Genomic DNA, 23,801 nt, shown 5'->3' with positions numbered 1-23,801 from the left:
TTATTTCCATAAATAGCAAAGTTTTAATATGATGAAATTTGCTTCTGCTTTCTAAATTTCCATCAGTAATCTTAATGCTTTAATTAAAATTCTTAAATTAATTTAGTGTTTCTGAATTGACAAGGCAGGAGAGAATTTAAGGTTGATTATATGCTGTCGGTGCATTTGTCTTTACACCTTTAACCTACATTATATGTCATGAGAACCATGAAAATTGTTCACATATGAGAACAATTCCAATACTAGAGGCTCCAAGATGTTTCAGGAATTGATCCAGAGAGAAGTCAGAATTCTTGAAGACCTCTAAAACATGATGTATGACATTTTAACTGTTCTTTCTTTAGGAACTATTTCTTAACAGTATCACATATCATGGTTTTGTAAGCTTTTCATTGTCTTGTATGGTATACAATGATGTAGGAAAAGCTATCATTAGGACATTAAGCTTACTTTGCTTTCACTGAATTTCAAATTTAGATAAGTGAACTTTCAGTTTGAGAATCCAAAAATAAACAAACAAACAAAAATGGGTAATTTCCCCCTCTGCCATTCCAATGGTTGACTTACCATGAACACTTTCAATACATAGCTCAACTCATTCTCCACTGTAACCAGAACAATAAATGGAAAGAAGGCAATGATGTAGATGAGGCTTCCGATCAGAGCTGCAATGTTGGTGTTGTTGAAGAAGACACTGATAAGATAGCTCATGGCAATAACCGAGAAGCTGTAGTCCGAAAAATACAGGAACAGAATGAACCCATTTGTTTTAGGAAGAATATTGCCAAACTTGAGTATAATGATGAGGATCACGATGGTAACCAGTAAAAATCCAACACTCTCTATAAGCCAGGCAAAAAAATGGCTGCAGGAGTTCACACCCATCATCTTCATGTACTGTAAGAAGAAAAAAGGTCAGGCGCTTGTTATGCTGATATTCTTCCAAATAAAAATTATTCCCTGTATTATGTCAAAATGTCATGATAGTCTCTGTATATATGGAACTAGGCATTTTAATAATTTACATAAATCAAGAATTTATCCATGCTTGCTATGTGAAATATGCCTATATACACCAGAACATCTTAGATTATTTGTTCACAGAATGGCACAATATAATAAACAATTTGGATGGTGAGGGTTTAATTACAGTTCCACTTTGTAATTGTTATCCAGCTGACATCTCTAGATTAAACTAATTTAGAATAGATTATCAAATTTATGGTATCCCCTGTAGAATTTTACATGATTTTGACATTTGTGCAGGCATGAGCATTTCAAACTGGCAAAAACGCCATAGCTTAACTACTAGTTCAGGGTAGAGACTGAGCTCATAAAAATCCATAATTTTTTTTTACTAAACACTAATGAACAACACAATCAGTATTTATGTTCCTCAGAGAAACAGTATACCTGATTCCTAAGAATTTAAAACACAGAAACTTAAGGGAGACCTTCTGCCTTTAGCTATAGCCTTCCCATCCTTAACGCTTACTGTCAGTCTAGGTCAATATTTGTCATCCTTGTTTTCCAAAAAGCCATTTTTACATTCATAATAAACTCATGTATCTGAGATCCTCTATACCTCTCTCTCAATTGATATTCTCTGATACCTCAGTGATATCCCCAGAGGACAAGGCATTCCACAAGGTAGAAAAATAAACCAGCACAATCTATTTGTGCATTAACTCAAAAGGATTCTGAAAGATTTAAAGTCCCCTGGGAACATCACACACCGGGGCCTGTCGGGGGATGCAGGGAAGGGCAGGGATAGCATTAGGAGAAATACTTAATGTAGATGACAAGTTGATGAGTGCAGCGAACCACCATGGCACGTGTATACCTATGTGACAAACCTACACACTGTGCACATGTATCCCAGAACTTAAAGTATAATAAAATAATACAAATAAAAATAAAAAGATTTAAAGTCCCCTGGACCTTGGTTTGGTTGAATTTTGTGACATGTACTTTGGGGGAACCTGGATATCTTGGTTTCTAGTTTTAACAATTCATGATTAATGAGGGCCGATCACGGTGGCTCACGCCTGTAATCCCAGCACTTGGGGAGGCCAAGACGGGCAGATCACGAGGTCAGGAGACAGAGACCATCCTGGCTAACACAGTGAAACCCCGTTTCTACTTAAAATACAGAAAAATTAGCCGGGCGTGGTGGCAGGCCCCTGTAGCCCCAGCTACTCAGGAGGCTGAGGCAGGAGAATGGCGTGAACCTGGGAGGCGGAGCTTGCAGTGAGCCGGGATCGCGCCGCTGCACTCCAGCCTGGGCGATAGAGCAAGACTCTGTCTCAAAAAAAAAAAAAAAAAAAATCGAAAAAACAAAAATTCATGATTGATGTTAAGCCTAGGAACCTAGTATCCCCCTGCCTTTTTTTTTTTTTTTTTTTTTTTTTTTTTAAAAAAAAAAAAGGAACAAGAAATCTCCACTAACTGGCCGGATGCAGTGACTCACACCTGTAATCCCAGCTGTTGGGGAGGCCGAGGGAAGCGGATCACCTGAGGTCAGGAGTTCCACACCAGCCAGGCCAACATGGCAAAACCCCATCTCTACTAAAAATACAAAAATTAGCCGGGCGTGGTGGTGGGCGCCTGTAATCTCAGCTACTCAGGAGGCTGAGACAGGAGAATAGCTTGAACCCAGGGAGGTGGAGGTTTCAGTGAGCCGAGATCATGCCATTGCACTGCAGGTCCAGCCTGAGAGACAAGAGTGAAACTCTGTCTCAAAAATAAATAAATAAATAAATAAATAAATAAATAAATAAATAAATAAATAAATCTCCACTAACAGCTTTATAACCCAATTTTTTCTTTTTTCAAAATCAAGGATAGTCAATGCCCCACCCCCTTAAACTTAACTTTTCCAGGAAAAAAAAAAAAAAAAAAAGCGAATGCACTGAATCTTTCACTCTACAAGCAAAATAGTGAATTTTACTTTCTGCTTTTGTAACATCACATTTCGACAACTCTGCTGCTCCAGTTGTTACCAGGGAAACAGCTACCTGGCTGCCAACAGCCTAAGCTGTGGGCTTTAAGCTAATCACCACTAAGAAAGACCCTGTGACTTTCCCTCTTAACTTTACCCTCTTTCTCACCTTCTTCTCTCCCTAATGTTTTTCTCCTCCAAGGCCCTGTCACCATTTGTAGTAAAGACTCAACCTATGCTTCCCTGGGAATGGAAAATATGGGTCAAAGTAGCATGAAGCAAAGGTCACTATGGAAAGTTTCTCCAATTGCTACACATGCTATCATTGAAAACAAAATTACATTTTGGTGTGAAAAAGACCTCAGATATCTTATTCCAGCAATTCTTTGCGTGTACCCTACCCCATTTGAAAAAATTACTGTGTCATGTTTGGCGACTATTTCAGAGATATTCACCTGTTCCAATAAGATATGTTAGTCCTTTTTATTTCCCTTTCCTACTATTTGTATTTTCAGATTTTTATGCCTATTTGAATATAATTAAGTGGGGAGTTATGGAACCTATATTACTACTTCCCAAGCTGATATTTACCACAGTTTTATGTAGCCTATACAAACATATTTCCCCCCAGTGGTAACGTATGTAAGTAGGAGACAATGTCAATATATTTCACAAGGTGGTTTATAAAATATCTAGACCATATCAAGGCCACAAAATAAAGCTGATGTCATGTGTATAAACATGTTTTTCTTCCCTGACAATTGATAGCTTTCTAGAAATCACTTATATATTGAGAATGTTCTTCATTCATGCACTTGTTAAAAGATAATTTGGCAGGCTTGAATACCAGGACTAAAGGTGTTTAATCACTGTAATTTTGAAATTTTTGAGACTCAAGATCAGATTCCAGTCCCAGGAATTTGTAAAAGTTAGAGACTGATCATTTTGCTTTTTCCGGAAACAGGGTGAGTTAGGTGCTTCCAAAAGCATTCACTATTTAACATTCTAGCATGAAACTTCAGTGTTAAACTTCAGGATTTTATGCCATGAGGAAAACAGCTGCTATTCATAAAGAGAAAGAGCAGTGAGAGCATATAAGTCATCCATAAATTATCCAGATTCACTGCCAACTTTGTTGTAATAAACAAGACCAAACTTGCTGATGGAAGGGGGCCCACCGAGAGCGGCTGGCTGTGCTTTCTTGGATGACATTAGTTCCTCCTCAAAGTGACAAATGTCAGGTGCCAGCTTTGTAATCAGAGAGTCACTTTTCTCAAGCCTCCCAAGCCTGCCAGAGCAATTCATCAATATCTGATAACCTCTTGCTCAAAGGAAACCCCTCTGCCTAGTGGCCAAAGTCTGCCCCGTTTATAGCAGAGAATAAGAAAGAGATTCTAGAAGAGTTTGGATAAATGTGTTGCCACATTCATGAGAAGCTTAGGCACAGGGGTTGATGTAAATACTGTCAAGAAAAGAAATCAGAAATACTCATACATTTACTTGATAGCAATGTCTTCATTCAATTCTGCAGGAATGTCAAGTACTAACTCATAAGAAATAATAACATTTTCTACCTCAATTTCTATAATTCTATTAACAATAGACATTTACATATTTTTATTATGATATAAAGGATGTTGTGACCATTACTGGAAACATCTCAAATTCCCACTGGTGGGGTGGATTAGTGTATGTCAGGAAAGCACAAAAAAATTGTTTAATGTGAAGCACTAGGAGACTAAAAAATCTTTGTATAACTCTTGGTAACATCTCTGCGGCCCACGTATATTTTAGGCTACCTATCTGAACTGAGAGAATGACTCCAAAATTGTCTCCAACAAAATATAAGCACTGAAAGTCCCATACATGACTTACACTAGATCAAACAGATGAATTGAACTCATAAACCATGAAAATAATGAGAAAAAAATATACTCTTCTGTATGTGTTATCAAATCAGATTTTTATAGCTTTAGTATTTTAATTTTTAAAAGCGAAGTGCAGAACAAAACCCAATCGAAAGGCATTTTTAAAGTGCTTTTTTTATACTATGGGCTTACTTTAATAAGTAAACTTATTGGATTTGTGCTAATTTATTTAACAAGGGAAAGGGATTCATGGAATCATACTATAACAAAGTCAAAGATAAGTGGCTTCATTGAGATAGCAATTAACTTGATTTTCTTGCCAGGATTGAGAATAATTACAGAAGGAAAAGGGGAGAATATTGATTTTATTTACCTTTTTGGTTTAATTTGAATGAGAAAGAAGTAGGACTTGGGCAGCTTTAGACTTTTATCAGAATATAAAAAGATAGTATTAAAAAGTGACTTTGAGTTTCTGGTAACTTACGAGATTATCTATCATCACCTGCAAATGTCCTTAGAAGTCTATGTTACTAAAGTAAGATTCTAAGGGTGAAGGTAGCTATGATCTGGAAGAGGATTGGTTGGAAGTCAAAATACTTCAGTTCTCCTGCCAGATCTACCATTAACTAGCTCCAAGGTCTTCAGCAAGTCACTTCTCACTTTCTGAGCTGAACCTTACATCTTTAAAAAGGAGGAGTTTCGATGAGAACTGTGGGCAGTGGAGCGAGGCTGAGCAGGAGGCACTAGGGACATCCCACTCCTTCCACGCTCACCTCCATCAATTCATTTCACAAACACACCGTATTTCTTTGAATTTAGGACACCATTGAGGATGTGCCATTATTTTACATGCCACCAAGAAAGAAAGATTACTGCCAAATAAATCGTGACACCCTATCAAATGTATCCCAATTTCAGAGGCCTTAAAAAAGGGGGGAAAGTCAATGTCTTAGAATTGATATAATATGAATAATTGAGCTCCTCTGTTCTGGCAGAGAGAGAGCGAGCTACATTCTGGAAATAAATGTTGAATGAAGTCTAGATGATCAGACTCAGAGGGTTTAAGAGATTGAGCCCGAGTGTATATGGCTGGCAGAAATGGAACACAAAACCTGATATTCTGATTCCAAGTTCAGTGATCTTCCACCATGTGACTGTGACCCCAAGACAAGGTGGTTAAATTTCAAAGGTAGATGCAGGCCAAATGGAGACACAGAGCTACCAAAAAGAAACTGGTTCATAGCTAACAACAAGTCTTTTGCATTTTCAGTTGAGAAATGACTTTTCGTTATGCTTTGATATTTTTTGGTGACATACATAGATGCATTCAGAGAGCATCATCTTCGAACACGAAATAATACAATGTGTGTGTATTAAAACACACAGTTTTATTATATGCATATACATTTGTACATATACTGTATGCATACATGCTTCTATTTACTGTTTCTATCAAAAGTAATATTTTAAAGGTAGGTATTAATTTTGAAGTAGAAATAGACTCTGTTTCTGTCACAGTTTCTATGTCAAAGGTTTTCTTTACTCTGTGATAATTTGCTTCTGAATACTGGGAACCTGAAAGATAAGTAGAAGGTAGGGGCTTGCAATCATAATTATGGTTGAAGGCATGGATTCAAGTTTCTAAATTGGAATTAGGAAACCATTGCATACAGTCCTGAATACAACAGGACTCAAACTAGTTGATGAGAAGTTTACCAAATTATAACTGAAATATAAAAATGCAGCTGTGTGGATCAACCAAAATTCAAATAGAAGAGGTAAAAAATGTAGGTTCAAATACTGGGACAACCCTGAAAGCCTGATGCTGAACTAACAGAAACATGTAGCAGCAACTTGTATCTTACAGGGAGAAATGATCAATTGTCTAAAAGCTTTGGCAAGGTAAGTCTGAAAAGGACAAGTGGATGAACAGGTTCCTCTAACCTCATTATTTCAGAATTCAGCCAGGCCTTGCAATAATTATTGTGCCCCAGTTTTGAAATGTTCCACCTTTGTTTCCACTCCATGAGTGAGTATAAGAAGGAACTCATTATGGGATAAGTACATAAAATAATTTCTACTCAAATACAATCTAAAAATCACATAATGCTTTATCATAAATTCTAAAAAGAAGTAAGATATTTTGGATTTGGGGTTAATGATGAAGAACGTGCCCAGAAAGAGGTCATGCATCACACTCCTGGTTCTGTCTTCCACTGTGATATGGTTATTAACCCAATCAGTAGCATAACATGAAATTCTTAGTTTCTGTAAGTCAGGAGTCAGTGGGAAATGGAGAAGGTAATCGAAGGAGACAAGGTATACTGGAAAGAGAATTTTCTTTGTGAGAGCCGAAATAAGCCATATGTCTATGTCTATGTTTATAGCTCTATCTAGATCTACATTTGGGTTATTTTAGTTACCATGCCAACAATCTCTCTGCCTGAACAGTTGTTATTGTTGTTATTTAAACTTCCTCTGTTAGATCCTAAGTCCTATAGGTAATTTCTTGGGCAAAAAATTACTCTAAGAATTATCATTGTACTCATATTTTATTCAGATTTTGTTTTTCAAAAGCACTTATTAAGTGACTTTTATGTCACTTTTGAGAAAATAAAATATTGCCTTATCAGCCGCTTTTGTGATTTGTAAGAGGTTTTTCTTTCTGTTTAATTCACAAGGGATAAGTTAGGCTTTTTGAGTTTATAAAGGCATGATGAAAATCATAGTAATTGTTCTATGAACAGGACTTATTCATAACAAGAAGTGATTTTCAACATACCTCATGAAGCCGGAGGTCTTTCTCATAGACAAGCTTTTTTACAAAGGCGGCTATAAATACAACCCAGGCAACCATAAGCACAATTGGAAGAGAATAAGAGACACTGGTTAGGAAGCTGTAAAACAAACAAAAAAAGAAAAATTCAGTGACCAAAATGAATGCCATACTTGCAGAGATTATAATATATAAAGAACTCACTCTTTCTTACATTGAAGTTATGATCGTGTTTTGAAATTGAAAATAATCAGTATTACCCCATTAGTTATGAAGCGTGAAGCTGATTTAACCTTAGGTCTGTGATTTTTTTAGTGTAATGTTTCAAGAGTAAGAAAAAAAAAAGCTCTGCATTATTACATAAAATTGCCATATTGTGGCCGGGCGCGGTGGCTCACGCTTGTAATCCCAGCACTTTGGGAGGCCGAGGCAGGTGGATCACGAGGTCAGGAGATCGAGACCACGGTGAAACCCTGTCTCTACTAAAAAATACAAAAAATTAGCCGGGCGTGGTGGCGGGCGCCTGTAGTCCCAGCTACTCGGAGAGGCTGAGGCAGAAGAATGGCGTGAACCCGGGAGGCAGAGCTTGCAGTGAGCCGAGATTGCGCCACTGCACTCCAGCCTGGGCGACAGAGCGAGACTCCATCTCAAAATAAAAAAAAATAAAAAAATAAAAAATTGCCATATTGTTTAAATTGTGTTTGAATATGTCCTGTCTGGGAAAATAATTACTATATAGATATAATTGCAAGGCTCAAAACCTTTATGTCTAAATTCTTATCTAAAAGGCAGATTTAAAATGAGACAATGATTGGTTTACCCAACTAAAAACTATATCTTCCAAAATTATTGTATGTATAGCTACTCTTAGGAAGATCATGGTTATTATGAAACTAAATTTCTAAAAATGAAATAAAATCTAAACCATTCATTTGTTTTTGTTTGTTTGTTTTTTAGTAGAGATGGGGTTTCACCATGTTGGCCAGGCTGGTCTCGAACTCCTGGCCTCAAGTGATCCACCTGCCTCGGCCTCCCAAAGTGCTGGGATTACAGGCATGAGTCACTGTGCCCGGCCCAAAGCATTTGATTTAAAATGCAGACAAAGAACTTGGATTCCTCAAAGTAATGCTCTGGAAGATGCTTTATACATGGTATAGAAATGTCTATTTTGATGATGTGCTAAACTAGAGAATCACTGGAAGACATCCTCAAGCCCAGATGTATTCCTCAATGTCCTGCTCATGAAGCCTGAAAGTTAAATTGGAGTGGTTCTCAAAGCACCCAAAGAGATTACTAAAACACAAGTTTCTGGGCCCCAGCCTCTGATTTATTATATCTGGGTGGGGCCATCTATTTGCTTTTTAAACAGCTTCCCAGGTGATACTGATGCTGCCGGTCCAGGAACCACACCTTAGGAGCCATGGTTCTGACAATTGATGCCCTTATTTAGGCTGAGGCAAAGGCAGTAGATGTCGATGAGAGATTCTAAGTTGCTCTGTTTATATGTTGGGCTCTGCTCAAGCTTTCACTTGGAGAAAGGTCCCAAGGCCATTTCCTTTTTTAATCTACAAGGCTAAAAAATTACCTCCAAGTACCCCAAGAAAAATGTAAATATTAATGAAGCATGAGATCACTATCATTCAGTATCACTTTAGCATGCAGAAGTGTGTCATTATCAGAGAGATGAGGTGTTTTTTGGTGAGGGTGCAGTGGGAGTTGAGGCCATATTCCATTTTTGTTGTTGTTGTTTCCTAGGAAACTGTATGGCATGGGGTAGGCATTTAAAGAATACTTCTTGAATGAATTTTGTTTTGGTTCCGTTACAGCCTTGAAGTGATTTCTGGATCTAGAACTAGGCAAAGGCCTTCATTCATTAACAACAAATCCCCTGTAATGTTTCTTCCAAGTGATAGTGTATTTTAGATTTGGTCTAGTATAAAGCAGAAATGTTGGTCTTACAAACAGGAGGACTAGTGTAGTACCATTTATATTATCTTGGGCAAGTTAATTAGCCTTTCTGGATTTCAGTTTTTTCATCTGGAAAGTATGGACAATAATTCCTGCTCCTACTTACCTGATGAGGTTGTTGGGTGAAACAAATGAAATAATTTATGTGAAATCACTTTATATGCAACAATGTATATGTGTGTAAGCATAATGAACATATTCCCATAAAGAATACAGACTGTACTTATTCTTGTTCTTTAAAGAAACACCCAGGTACCCACCATCCTAGGTACCAAAATTTATAAGGGGAACAAATGAGCAGGTAACTAGATAAGAATTTTAATTGACCCTATAGATCTTTATAATTTGTGCAAGCCATTGCAGTTCACACATAGTTCAGGCAGCAAAGTCCCATCCACAGAAGCCTCCACAACAGCCAGCTAACCTTGAAAGTCCACTTGATGGACTCCTTACCTGCTTCCTCATGCTACTGCTACACTGGGTTACATTACCTCATCTCATTTATAACTGTTGAAGTAGCCAAGGGAGGCAGAAGCATTGAAAGAAAGAAAAAAGAAGAGAAAAGAAAAAACCAATACCATCTGAATTGTATATAAACAGCAATAACTGGGTTGCGTAGCACGTTCAATTCCTTTAAAGTAATATTCAGCCTCAAGCTTTTATATAGGAAGGTGAGCTTGAAAAACATAATCCGCTTATTTTTTAACCATCTACAGAGTGAAGGAAGCATTCAGTGCTACCCAACTGGCAGATTTCTCGAACATTCAAATTGAATTGTCTAAATGTCTAAAAGCATTATTGTTACTTTTTTATTCATCTAGAAAAACCATTTTAGAGATAGAGGATTCCTAGCAAATGAACTGATAGTACATGAAAGTTTCAGGTAGCACAATATTTATCTCAAATAGTTGATCAAAATGTGTTCAAGATTTCTTTTATCAATTTGTTTTCTTAAAATTGATCATGTGCTCAGATTTTTTAAAATCCAATTTGGGAGTTGGAAGGGATTTTAAGATCGTCTTGTTCATCCCTTTCATTTGCCTAGAGGGAGGTAAGCCCAGTAGACAGTGGGGAACATCAAAATCATGCAGCACTGTACTCAGGTCTGAAGTCCAATTATTCCAATTTTAGGGCCAGAATTTTTGGAGAGCTAAGGGTTTTTATAGATCATTTGGTAAACACTTTACCATCATTTTGGTATTGATGAGCAGTTATGACGAAGCTATGCCCTACAGTGTGAACCCTTTCTCAAAACAAGCATATTACAAAAGTTTGGTGAATGTTGTTCCTTTCATCTAGTACATCTGAATGAATGGACTGAAGTGAGTTCTCAGAAAAGTTGTTGATCATTAAAAAGGCTGAAAGGGCACACACTTACTTGTCTTTCATGAAGCAGGGATAAGGAATTGCTTGAACCTGGACTGCTATTTCCTGGGAGTTCCTTCCAGTTTGCAATTCAACGATTGCTCTTTCAATACTATCCTGTAAATAAATAAAAGCCCTGCCATAGATCTGGTTGTGTGATGGAGAATTGTGTGGCCCTGGGGCCCAAATCTTGGTTCTTAGGCTTCTTGTGGTCTGTGCGGTCTTGAGACTCATGCGGATGGTATATTTTATGACAGGAGGAAGAAAGACATTTTCAGAGTCATAGCCTCTGTGCCAGCTTCTGTTGGAAGGAAGCTTAAAAATAACACCTAAAAATAAAATGGCAACAACAGCAGAAAGGTTATTTTATGGTTGACGTTATTCATTGTTTGGAGAGTACACAGAGGGGACAGCCAAACAGTTAATTGAGTTAGTAATGTGACAGTAGGTTCAGGTTCTTAATTTACAGAACACATGGTTAATTGGAGGTGTCAACCTCAGAAATTCAAAGCTGGAGTTTAAGAATATAATCACCAATTAAGTAGACAGATCAAATGCACCATTCTAAGCCACTTATTAATATAAAAACACTTTTAGATAAATAATGACTGATTATGAGGATGGACTCAACTTCACTCTGTAACTATGTAATCCTTTTCAATCTTAATTTGAAGTACACCAACAAAATTAGACATACTTAGAGATTATAGTTGGTTGCCTACATGAAAGGTTTTCTTTTCTAAGGACATCAGAAGACCTAATGACCCCCACCCTAGTTTTCTGAGTTCTGGATGAAAGACACGAGGAAAGAATTTGGCCAATTTTAGCACAAAGAGATGCTCAAACCCTAATAGAACAGCACTTACTTCCAAAGAGTTCATTGCTTTTGTAGAGCCTTTTAGCCTCTCTCTCCATTTCATCTATAGTTTTTGCTGCCTGAATACGGTCATATAATACACAAGAGGAAATATTTACTGTCAGGGAAGATAGTGTGTTAAGCTGATCAATGATGTCAATGTTGTTCTCTAATTTCAGTCTTAGAATGTCTAAAGAGGCAAAGCAAAAGAGACAAAAAAAAAATATTATGGTCTTGATTCTGGTCGTAATTAGATGAAGTACTGATTTTTTGTAAACACTAAACTAGATTATAGATAACAAAAGGCTGCAGAATTTACTCTAAAAATATCTAGTATTCTACACCAAAGAAAATGGGTCGTTATGCAAATATTCATTGAGGAGCCAAGCTAGTTACAAATACAGTAAACCTAGGTTCTAAGAAAGATACAAGATAATTTAAAAGTATATTTTGTTACAATTTAATTAACAAAGAACTAAGATGAATAAATTTTTTAAAATCTATGTACATGTAGTTAGGACAAAAACTATAAACCAGAGATGCGAGTTTAGAATAAACTAAACAGAAATGCCTGCTTTGTACACGGAATGTGAATGCACAAACTGAAACAAAGGAAAGTCTATGTAGAGTGCATAGGATAAACTGTATTATTACATAAGCTGTGATATAGAAACATTTAAGATACCTGAAAATATATGCCACATAGTTGTGAGTTTCTAATACTGTTTGACTTAAAATCTTATGTGAGTTACTACTTTTGATATCTGTATTAATCTGACAAAATGATCAGATTTTATTTTGGGTAATTACTCTGGAATAAAGGGGACTTAATTTCTCTTCAATTTTATGATTCTTTCTGAGGAAATCAACCGGAACAAAGGGTAAATATGAAATTGCAAGTTAACAAATCATTTGGCCAATTAAATTTTTACTGACTTGATCATCATGAATACTGAGAAGGCTGTGAATATCATAAATCCCTCCTCACAGAACCCAGACATGTCTCTTCCATCGTCCAAAATAGGACTAAATTTCTCACAGAAGACAACTTCTTAAATGCATTTCTCATTAGAATTTAAAGTAAAATGTTTTACTTGATGTAGATGCTGGTGGGGGAGGGGTAAATTGTGGTTGAACAGTGGCCTCCAGTGGCCACTGGAAATCAACACAACACCAAGGAATTATTTAGAAATTCTGGTAGACAGGATCGTAAAAACACTTCAAGGGGTCAGAGTCCCCCAAATTCAAACTATATAACCTCTTCAATACTAAGTTACATATGTAATTATACAAACATAAGAGTCTCAGTGCTACGTTCATTTTAATCTTATTTTAAATTCTTAGCCTCACTTCTTAGTTCAGAAGTTAGAAATGACAAAATTTATCTAAGAACTTTGCAGTTTAGCCCTGATGTGTTAATCAAATAGTTCCTTGCCCAAATGATACTTTTAGAAAATAAATCCACTAGTACCTTTATTTAATCAAGCTGGGTTGACTATCGTAATATGTGTACAATCATATACAATACAAATATAGGCATAATTCTTCCCCACTGGTTTAGAATCTTAAATCATTTAAGTCCCAGCAGTGCCAGGGAGGGGGAGGGGCGTTTGCTCTGCTACTGCCAAATTCTAATGCTCTCAATCCGTTTCTCATACCCATGGTTGCATAGCAACAGTGAATCAGACACAGGCTGAATTAGATGTCTTGCATCCCTTAGGTTGAAGGTAGGGATGTGGCGGAGGGAATGCATAAGTTTAGACAGCTTCCTTTGATCTTCTGCAGCCTCTTCCTTTTAAATGACCATGTGAGGAGGACCCAACCTTGAATACTGATTTCAGTTTATTTTCTTTTGAGTCTCACCATTGCGTCTTTCTTGCTTTTGCTAACTCTATATCTCTTCCAATTACATTCTGGGTTAGTCAAGTGATACTGAGGCCAGTGGAGATAAAAATGTTAAATGTAGCCAGAAATAAATAATTTCATTTTCCCTCGTCCTTAAGGACTTGCCTTTCATCATGTCACTAAAATAAAGTGATCCCTTACTTCTAACAACCTACCTATGACTGAAGAAAAAAAACTGTATTTATATTACATTATAATAATAATAATAATTTTTTTTTTTTGAGTCAGGGTTTTACTCCTGTCACCCAGGCTGAAGTGCAGTGGCATGATCTTGGCTCACTGCAACCTCCGCCCCCCAGCTTCAAGCAATTCTCCTGCTGGGATGACAGGCGTGCACCACCATGCCCAGCTAATTTTTGTATTTTTAGTAGAGATAGGGCTTCACCATGTTGGCCAGGCTGGTCTCGAACTCCTGAATTCAAGTGATCTGCCCGTGTCTGCCTCCCAAAATGCTGGGATTATAGGCGTGAGCCATCACGCCTGGCCTACATTGTAATTATTGAAACTAACTACAGACACTGGGCATCCAAATAATCATGACTACTTGTAATTGTACAACTAACTGGGAAGAAGATAGGGGGGATATATCCAGGGTCTCATTTTTCTTTGAGTAACTAGCTAGACACTAAGTACAGAAGAAAAGGGGGAAAATGTTATCATATGGAACAATGTTGTTTATATTTCTGACATGACTCATGAACAAAAGCTTTGTGAATTTGGACTCACCGAGTTCATCTATCTGTTTCAATAGTTCAACAGCATCAAGTCCCACGGAGAACTTTACAAAAACTTGCACAAAAGGGTTCCTTAGAGTATTCTAACAAATAATAATTAAAAATCAGTTTCAATACAAGAAAAATCATGTTTGACATTGTCTCTCTAATAACCACCACAGTGAAGTGCAGTAACCACAACTGGGCATTATCAATGCACTCTCTCGCAAAGGCTCACAGAGAAATCCTTGAGAAGAAAAGAGAAGATTGGGGGCTGGTAATGACTTGACAGGCTGGGCTGTTGCTTGTCTATAGATACAAATTGGTCAGCATGCACAGTGGCCAGATGTGACTACAATTATCAACATTAGAAATTTATATTCAATTTAACAGAATTTTTCCTCATAGCTATATTATTCCTTTTTAATGTATACTATACACAATGTTGTGATTCATGGTTGAACTTTGTTCACTTGAAACAAAACTCTTAAAAATCATGATGTCTCCATGGAATTTGACATCACAACTGATTTATATTTAAGTTCTACTACTTCCTAGTCTGAAGCTTTTAGCAAGTATCTTTTCCAGTCTCAGGTAACCTTTCCGTGAAGTAGGTAAGAATGCCTCATCACATCAGAATAGTCCATTTCAGTTATTATAATATTATTTTTGTACTGTCATCAGTGCAACTATGTGAATATGAAAGAATAAATTGATGATAAAACTTTAAATTCTATCAATGGAAAGACTGAAAAATTAAAAGAAAAACATAATTGCTTTAAAATATAAAGGGCTTTATAACTATTTGCCAAATTAGAAGACATAACTTCTATCACTCTAGGAGTACTATTACCTAATATTTGTTGAGCTCTTATAATACCATGTGCTGGGCACCATCTTACAGAGTTTAGCTTGACTTTCTCACTTCGTTTACAACAACAGTTTGAGGTAAGTGCTATTATTACCTCTAAGTAATAGATGACAAAGCTATGGCTGAAGAAGCTATGTAAATTCTCCTAAGGACACACAATTAATAAGGGCTAAGGGAAAAAATGAAGGAGAGAATTCAACTCAAAGAAATGTTTTTTCATCATATGTATAAATTCATGGCCTGGTTTTTATGTAAGTGAGGCCTGATTGTCCTTTTAGAGCCCCGTTTGGTACAACATATTCTCATGTCCTTCCTAGTAGTGTCTTTTGTTTTATTGTCATGGGGATGAGTGATTAACATATTAGTCGAGCACATATATAATAGAATTAGTTTGCTAAATCCATAGCTACTGAGGGTTCTAAGAGCAGCTGGTGGCATGTAGACTGATGGCTAGCTATCGGCAGCTGCATGCTGTGATAACAGTCCTTTAAGATGTTTATCAGGAATTAACTTCTGCATCTTGGAAAATCTGTATCAGAGCATTACGAACAAATAAAGTACTGTGTTAGTTGCGATCTGGAGACAATCCATTAAACCCTATTTCAATTCTCCCATCACTCCTTTTACAATCAATCATATGACATCTAATAATAGGTACAATGTATATTATTTGGGTGATTGATATGCTAAAAACCCTGATTTGATCAATACTAATCCATGCATGTAGCAAAATTGCATTTGTATCACATAAATGTATAAAAAATTTTAAAATACCAAAACACCAAATGCTTCCACATATGTGATCTTCACAAGTCTGTCATTACCAATATACTAATTTTAGAGATCCATAAACTGCAGTTCACGTACTTTAAGTCATTCACCTAAGGGTTCACAGTGGCAAAGCCAGTTCTTATGCCAAAAGCTTAAAATTTCAAATTCTGTGCATATTTACAATATTTTTTCCTCAATAATTGAAAATAATTAATTTTGTTCTGGACAGAATCAAGATCCTTCCATTAGAAGATGATCCCTTTATGAACACAATCCCAGAGATTCCAGCAAATTACAGTACTTTGAAACTATTATGTATAGAACATGTCCTGTTAATTCACCACTTTAGCTGACAAAACTTTTCTTAACAAAATCATATGTGGCTTTTTTTTCTCCTCCTGGAAAAAAAGTCTTAGGAGAAAATAGCAATGTATTGTTCAGGAAAATATATTTTTCATGAAGTACTATCTAAGTAGCCTTCGTTATCTGAGACTCACTAGAAAAGACCACTTAAAATGAGCATGCTTAGAATTAGAACCAAAAATTAATAGGAAATTGTAGGGAAGACATTTGATGAAAAGTTTATGTTTATTAAATATATTAAATATCTCTTTTAGAAATTTATTTAATCATTTATAATAAAATTTGGGTTGTAATTATAACTATGCATTAATTGTTAGTCAAAACAAAGACTGAATAAAAGCACCTTTGGAGTATAATTTTTCTGACCATCTCATATCATATAATATCCTTCATTCTAAGTTTAACTTCCTAAGCATGATCATACAAAAGGGCATTATTTTCCCAAAAATATTTTAGGGCTCCATTAATCTTCCAAGGACCTCTCTTGGATATGCAAGCCAGTCTCTTGAAGCTCCTAGGCTGTCACCATTCCTGACAATTTTCTTTTCTCCAACTGATTACTGGGCTAATTCTGCTGCTCCATCTTCAGTTGTCAATAGCTCTGTGATTGTAATATTTCCCCACATTATTTGCATCATCTTCAGAAATTCCTGCCTTTTTTTTTTTTTTTTTTGAGATGGAGTTTTGCTCTTGTTCTCCAGGCTGGAGTGCAGTGGCACAATCTCAGCTTACTGCAACCTCCACCTCCCGGGTTCAAGCGATTCTTCTGCCTCAGCCTCCCAAGTAATTGGGATTACAGGCGCCCACCACCACGTCTGGCTAATTTTGTATTTTTAGTAGTGATGGGGTTTCTCCATGTTGGTCAGGCTGGCCTTGAACTCCCGACCTCAGGTAATCCGCCGTCCTCAGCCTCCCAAAGTGCTGGGATTACAGGCGTGAGCCACCACACCTGGCCTAGAGTACTTTTTCCAATTATAACTTTTGCTTCCTTAAGTGGCCTTAAACGTAAATTCAGATAAATACGTTAATGAGAACACCTTGTCTATAACATGTTAAACTGAATTTGGAATTTATTAACATATGTGTCATAAATTTCTACCATGGAATTCCCCAAGTTTAATGTTCTCTAGCCTATTGGTATTTTCGGAATTCTGGTTAAGATAGCAAAGGAGAGTAATTTAACGGAGAGAAATCAATAACAAGCATTTTTATAGCATTTTAAACTTTTGAAAAACTGATTTACATCACTAGTTATGTCTCTAGATCAACTTGTAAGATGTCTTCTCTGAATTACAGACAGAGGAGCTGCAGTACCAGAGGTGAAGTTAGCCAATTATGAACATGAGTGATAGATCAGTTACCCTGTCTCAGACCTTCTCTCTGGAAGAGAGGCAATTTAATCTGTTGAATACGGGAAGTTACTCTCTTCCCATTCACATAGTGAAGGCAATTAAAATCTCAAAGAATTCAAATTCCTACTAAGTTGAATGACAGAACCATCTCATACCTGGAGCATTGGAATTGCCTGGTTTAACAGATGGAAGGAATTCATGAAAAGTGGCGACTTATCCATCCACTCTTGAGATTTTTCTCTTAATTCTGCCAGCTGTCTCAGAGTTACATTGGACTTAATGACAAAGAAATAAAAGAAATGTGATCCATTAGTATTTTGTCTATATTTTAACAAGGTATCTTAAGGTTGTTTTGTTACATAACTTCAAAAGACAGTTCTAAAACATGAAGTTAGTACGAAAAAATTGTCAGAAATTTCCCACATGGTCAAAAGTTTCAAATGACAGCTTTTATAGGGTCAAGTTCATTTATAAAAATTCTGGATAATTTAGGGTTTGATTCATGTCCAGAGTGAGTTTATAGCCAAAATGGAAGCATGACTTCTGGAGTTCTTACCAGTTTTTCATTTTTACCAATGATACACTTAACTTTACTACTAAAGAAACATCCTAGTTCAAGGATAGCAGAAGGATATTCTCATGTATTGCTGCTGAGAATAGATGTTAGAGGTTTTTGGAAAGCAATTTGACAATGGCTATTAAAATAAAATACAATATCCTTCAACCCCTCAATTCTGAACATTCATCTTATTGAAATAAAAATACTGCTACATAAAACCATATACACAAGAATATTTATTGCCACATTGTTTACATTAGCAAGAAAAACACACACACAAAACATTGGAAACAAAATTAATGCCCAACACCTGATGATTGGATGAGTAAATTTGGTGTTATAAAAAAAATTTGCAATCTCTAAAAAGAATGAATTAAGTTATACCTATTGAGTTGGAAAAATTTCCACAATGTATTCTTGTATGAGAAAAACTATATATAAAAAAGGATTAAAATGCAGTATCATTTTAATAATGCAGTGACCTCAAAGAACTCTGCATATGAACATATGTGGTATAATAATCTATAAAGGATTGGAGCAATAGAATAAATTATAGGAAGATGCATATATGAATGCTAACATACATTAGTTTATATGAAAGGAAGAATAGGATCGAGAGAAGAGGAAAAGGGGAGGTGAGAACCAAATACAAAAGGGGAAAAAAAAAAAAAAAAGACCACGCTTAAAACATAAGCTCATATGCTGCTGAGGTTGTGGAGAAAAAGGAACACTTATACACTGTTGGTGGGAGTGTAAATTAGTTCAGCCATTGTGGAAGACAGTGTAGCAATTCCTCAAAGACCTAAAGACAGAAATAGCATTCGACTCAGCAATCCCATTACTGAGTATATATCAAAGGGAATATAGGCCATTCTATTTTAGAGATACATGCATGCATATGTTCATCACAACACTATTCACAACAGCAAAGACACTGAATCAACCTATATCCCTAACAATGATAGATTGGATAGAGAAAATGTGGTACATGTACACCATGGAATACCACACAGCCATAAAAAAGAATGAGAGCATGCCCTTTGCAGAAACAGGGATGGAGCTGGAGGCCATTATCCTTAGCAAACCAGCACAGGAATAGAAAACCAAAAACCACATGCTCTCACTTAAAAGCGGGAGTTAAATGATGAGAACACATGGACACAGAGAGGGGAACAGAAGGGTGGAGGGTGGGAGGAGGAAAAGGATCAGGAAAAATAACTAATGGGTACTAGGCTTAATACCCCGTTGATAAAATAATGTGTACAGCAAAACCCCATGACAGAAGTTTACCTGTGTAACAAACCTGCACTTGTACCCCTGAATTGAAAATAAAAGTTAAAAAAAATCAACAAATAATTGTTCATTTAAACTGAAAAACAAAGTTCATATATAACTTAATTTATGCAAAACTACATAGGAATATATAGTGAGTAAAGCAAATAAGGTATTAAATCACAATTTTTATAAAAATGGACAGAGATCAAATTGAATGTTCTTTGATAATAATGATCCCTCTCCATTATTCTGTAGAATATAAAAATAATGTTATGTTCATATAATTATAGTTGAATGGCCAAGTAATGGTGAAACAGATTTTTCTTTTACTTTAGCTCTGTCATTTTAAAAGTACTAAGTTTATAATTCAAATAATTAAAGCCAACTTTAAAGTGAGAGGAAAATACTATTATGGTTAAATGGAGTAAATGGTAAGTATAGTTACTAATGTTGTCTTATTCGACATCTATCTTCTATATAAATGAGACGTTAAATGTACAACTAAATTGTACAACTAAATATGAAGCCAAGAATCTATACTTCAGGGATTGTTTTTGTTCCAACTAGTTATATAATGCTCAATATTACTTTTTCTAGTACAATAGTTTTTACATACTTTGAAAGTTAGACACCAGTTGTAGAGAACTTTTCTGCTTTTTGAGATAAATGGAAAAATCTGAGGTCTTGCTTCAACTAACCTCATTCTCAAATGTTAACATGGTTCATTTCTCTTCAAAGGGCTCCCACCCAATCTATACTGCTTGCACATATCCAGGGCAGAAGTTGAGAATTTTACTAACAGTTTCAGAAAGCCAAGGATAATAATAATAGTAGGTAAGATAGAAAGAAATCAGTCAGCTAAAGTAAATTTGGAAGTTGACTACTTTAAAAAAACATCTTAATACTCAATATAGAAACTGAGTTATAATGGTCAAACCTTTTCCATTATTGCCTTTGTGACTGGGTTATATGGTGCATACAAAATTCTTCCCAACAACATAGGTTTCAAGAAAGCCCAAATCACAGGTCCAGCGGGCATGTTAATGATGTCTTTATAAAGGGAGAAGCAAAATGGTGCTGGAAGAAAAAAGTGAAATAAAACCATTTAATAGATGTACTTCAAATCCATTTCCTCATGGCAAATTGACGCAGATTATTCTTATCACACCCAAAAATACATGCTCTAGTACTTCCTATATTATTAACAGATGTGAGGCTTCTGGTGTCAAAGTAAGAAAGCACAGTAACAAATCTTTTTTAGGTGAGAAAGTTTAACCCAATAAGCAAGCCCAGAATAAGTGATGGCATTTTGCCAAGAGGAGATAGAAAATGTTCTATCTATCTAGCCACATTTCAGAATGGCTAACAGATCCATTTCACCAGCATTTACTTTTTAAAAAAATACACTAAAACCAGCCACTGGGATAGTACCAGATACAAAAGAGCTGTTCAATAAATGTTTGGTGAATGAATAGAAAGATGAATAAATGAATCCAATTGCTATACTAAACACCCATATATTATTTGAATGAGCTCACTCATCACATGTTGCATCTCCAAGTTTATAGATCAAGTAATGGTTTTGATGTGCCACTAAACGTTTATGGTTCTGCTGCAGTCATGCAACTCTACCATGTGTGATAAAAATTCTAATTCTAGAAAGTTAGGAAAAAAATATCAACCCAAACAGATTTAAGGCAAGTTCTTATATTGTCTAGAAGGCTCAGTGATGACTGACAAAATCTAACTGTAGTATTGTAGTTAAGAGGATAGTCTTTGTAGCAGAGTACCTGGGTTCAAATGACAGCTCAGGCACTTCCAAGTTGAGCGACACAGGCCAGGTTACTTACCCTCCTTGTACTTCATCTCCCTGTACTAAAATGAGTTAATGTATATACCATTCTTGACATGTGGTAAGTGCTGTACAATTATTTTCTATTTTTATTCTTGGGGAAAATTAATACTTCATTTATCATAAAAAACTAAGACAGAATAGACAATATTCTTATTGTCATTAAGAACAATTTTCATGCTTATTTTAAAGTATACTCACTGGTATTTATGGGAATTCCATATTTTGAAGCAATTTGCTCTTTAGTTAATTTATAAGTCAAAAAATCCTTGGTGTGGTTGCCTTTTGGCCTCTGGGAAGAGGGCAGCATGGCAGTTAAATATTCAGTGGTAATTCCTTGGGAACATAATGCTTGGGAGATGGTGCTAAATGATCCTTGTGGTGTGTTCATTCGGTTGCTTCTGTACATTGCCTGTGAGACAGAAATCCACAATTTATTGACACTATATGAGCTTCAGATGCTACTGAAAACAACAGAGGAAGAGAACCTGATAATACTTAGAGTATCCTTACAGTTTCCATAATTCCTTTTATACGTGTATCCCAAATGTAAATGAAGAACAATAAACTTCACTAACTAAAGTGGCAAAAATTGTTGCTAGGTAGAAGAGTTTTCTTGTAGGTGGTTTTTTTTTTCAATGTACTATGATTGAAGCTGAATGTATTATAACTACTCAATATGACAGAAAGCATTTTTCAACAAGAACATTACTGGGTGACTTTTCTACCTGTGTTAATGGAACACTTCTGGGCAGATGCATTTGTTTCAGGGATCTCATTTTGTCTAGCAGCGGATGTGTGCCGGAAGCCATCTGATTGAGAATCTCTCTTAGTCTTATGAAAAGCTCCATCATCTTTTCTACCGGCTTTTGATCTTTCCTCGGGAAAAACACCTAACAGAAACAGAATAAAAACAAATGCTTTATGTGGAAAAATCGAATCCTCATGCATTGTTGGTAAAGCTGTAAAAAGGTACAGCCACTTTGGAAAACATTTTTGAAGTTTATTAAATAGTTAAATGTAAATTTACCACTCAACCTGACAATTCCATTCCTGGGCGTTTACCTAAGAGAAGTGAAAACATGTCCACACAAAGATTTGCATGTGAATGTTTATAGCAGCATTATTCACGATAGCCAAAAAGGGAAAACAATCCAGGTGAGTGGACAAAGTATATATTCTTAAAATGGAATACTACTTGGCAATAAAAGGAAATGAAATACTGATACATGTATAATATGTATGAAACAAAAAAAATTATATTAAGTGAATGAATCCAAGCAAAAAGACCACATATTTCTTGATTCAATTTATATGTAATATGTTTTAAAAAGGCAAATCTACACAGACAGAAAATAGATTAGAAGTTGCTTGGGCTAGAGATTGAAATGAGAGGTAACTGCAAATAGACATGAAGTTTCTTTTGGAAGTAATGGAAATGTCCTAAAATTAGATTGTGGTAATAGTTGCACAATTCTGTATATTTACTAAAAAAAATCATTGAGTTAATCACGTAAAATCAGTAATTTTTATGGTATATAAATAATACCTCAATAAAGTTGCAAAAATAGATGATTTTATAAGTCATAAAGGCAAATGTCAACTATATATTTCTTCATGTATATTATTGCTCAAAAATAATATAATATGCACCTAAAAATTAAAATAAAACTGTCAAAAGGCTTACATGATTTATCAGGCTAAGTCATTTTAATCCCATAATGCTTATATGCTACAAGAAGAAACATTGAAAATGTTTTAAAATTTTAATGTAATTTTTTTATCCTCTTATTTCATTTATTCAGGAACATGAAATGAGTGCCTGCTGTGTTCCAAGCACTGGGTGAGGCGGTGGCTATGCAGTGGTGCTCAAGCTGGCACCATCTCGGTACTCACGGAACTTTGATCTATTAAGAGGAACAGATATCAAACAAGCCAGTGAACCAAAGGCTGGGGCATATGAGAAGGTAGGGAGTGTTAGGCTAGGAAATCAAATGAGACCTTTCCAAAGCAAAATCTCAAAGAATGAGAAAGAACATACCATTGGAAGAACAAGAAGAGGAAGGGCATAGGCAGAGGGGCAAAGCTGTTTGAGGTCCCTGAGAGAAAACTCGTGATATTTCCAAGGAAGTCAAAGACCAAGATTATGAGTACAAGATTCAGTTAGAGAGGTAGCTTTGTGTTCGTATCTCCCACACTGTACATCTCTCAGTCATGAAGATATGGTTACCTCAATAGCAGAGCTCCTAATTCCAATCATATTTTAAAAATTAGAACCAACATTTTTTTCTATTTTCTATTGCAGTTCTGCCAGAATTTTAGGCATTCCCACATTAATGTGAAATAAATTGGCATGCCCATGTTTA

At 35.8% G+C, this 23,801-nt stretch overlaps 1 protein-coding gene across 1 annotated transcript in view; it reads right to left on the bottom strand.

Moving 5' to 3' along the window:
• Positions 1-23,801, bottom strand: part of ABCA12 (ATP binding cassette subfamily A member 12) — a 208,734-nt gene that overhangs the window by 58,549 nt on the left and 126,384 nt on the right. The window contains exons 16-24 of the mRNA XM_032754625.1: positions 22,164-22,328; positions 21,637-21,847; positions 20,521-20,660; positions 17,905-18,024; positions 14,406-14,496; positions 11,785-11,964; positions 10,932-11,247; positions 7,592-7,706; positions 568-897 (exon numbers count right to left, since the gene is read on the bottom strand). Coding sequence (XP_032610516.1) covers positions 568-897; positions 7,592-7,706; positions 10,932-11,247; positions 11,785-11,964; positions 14,406-14,496; positions 17,905-18,024; positions 20,521-20,660; positions 21,637-21,847; positions 22,164-22,328 — 1,668 coding nt within the window. The remainder of the gene's footprint in view (positions 1-567; positions 898-7,591; positions 7,707-10,931; positions 11,248-11,784; positions 11,965-14,405; positions 14,497-17,904; positions 18,025-20,520; positions 20,661-21,636; positions 21,848-22,163; positions 22,329-23,801) is intronic.

Source organism: Hylobates moloch, unplaced genomic scaffold (genome assembly GCF_009828535.3).
Source record: "Hylobates moloch isolate HMO894 unplaced genomic scaffold, HMol_V3 SCAFFOLD_1, whole genome shotgun sequence".
Classification (NCBI taxonomy): domain Eukaryota; kingdom Metazoa; phylum Chordata; class Mammalia; order Primates; family Hylobatidae; genus Hylobates; species Hylobates moloch.
This window is presented reverse-complemented; position numbering and strand designations above follow the sequence as displayed.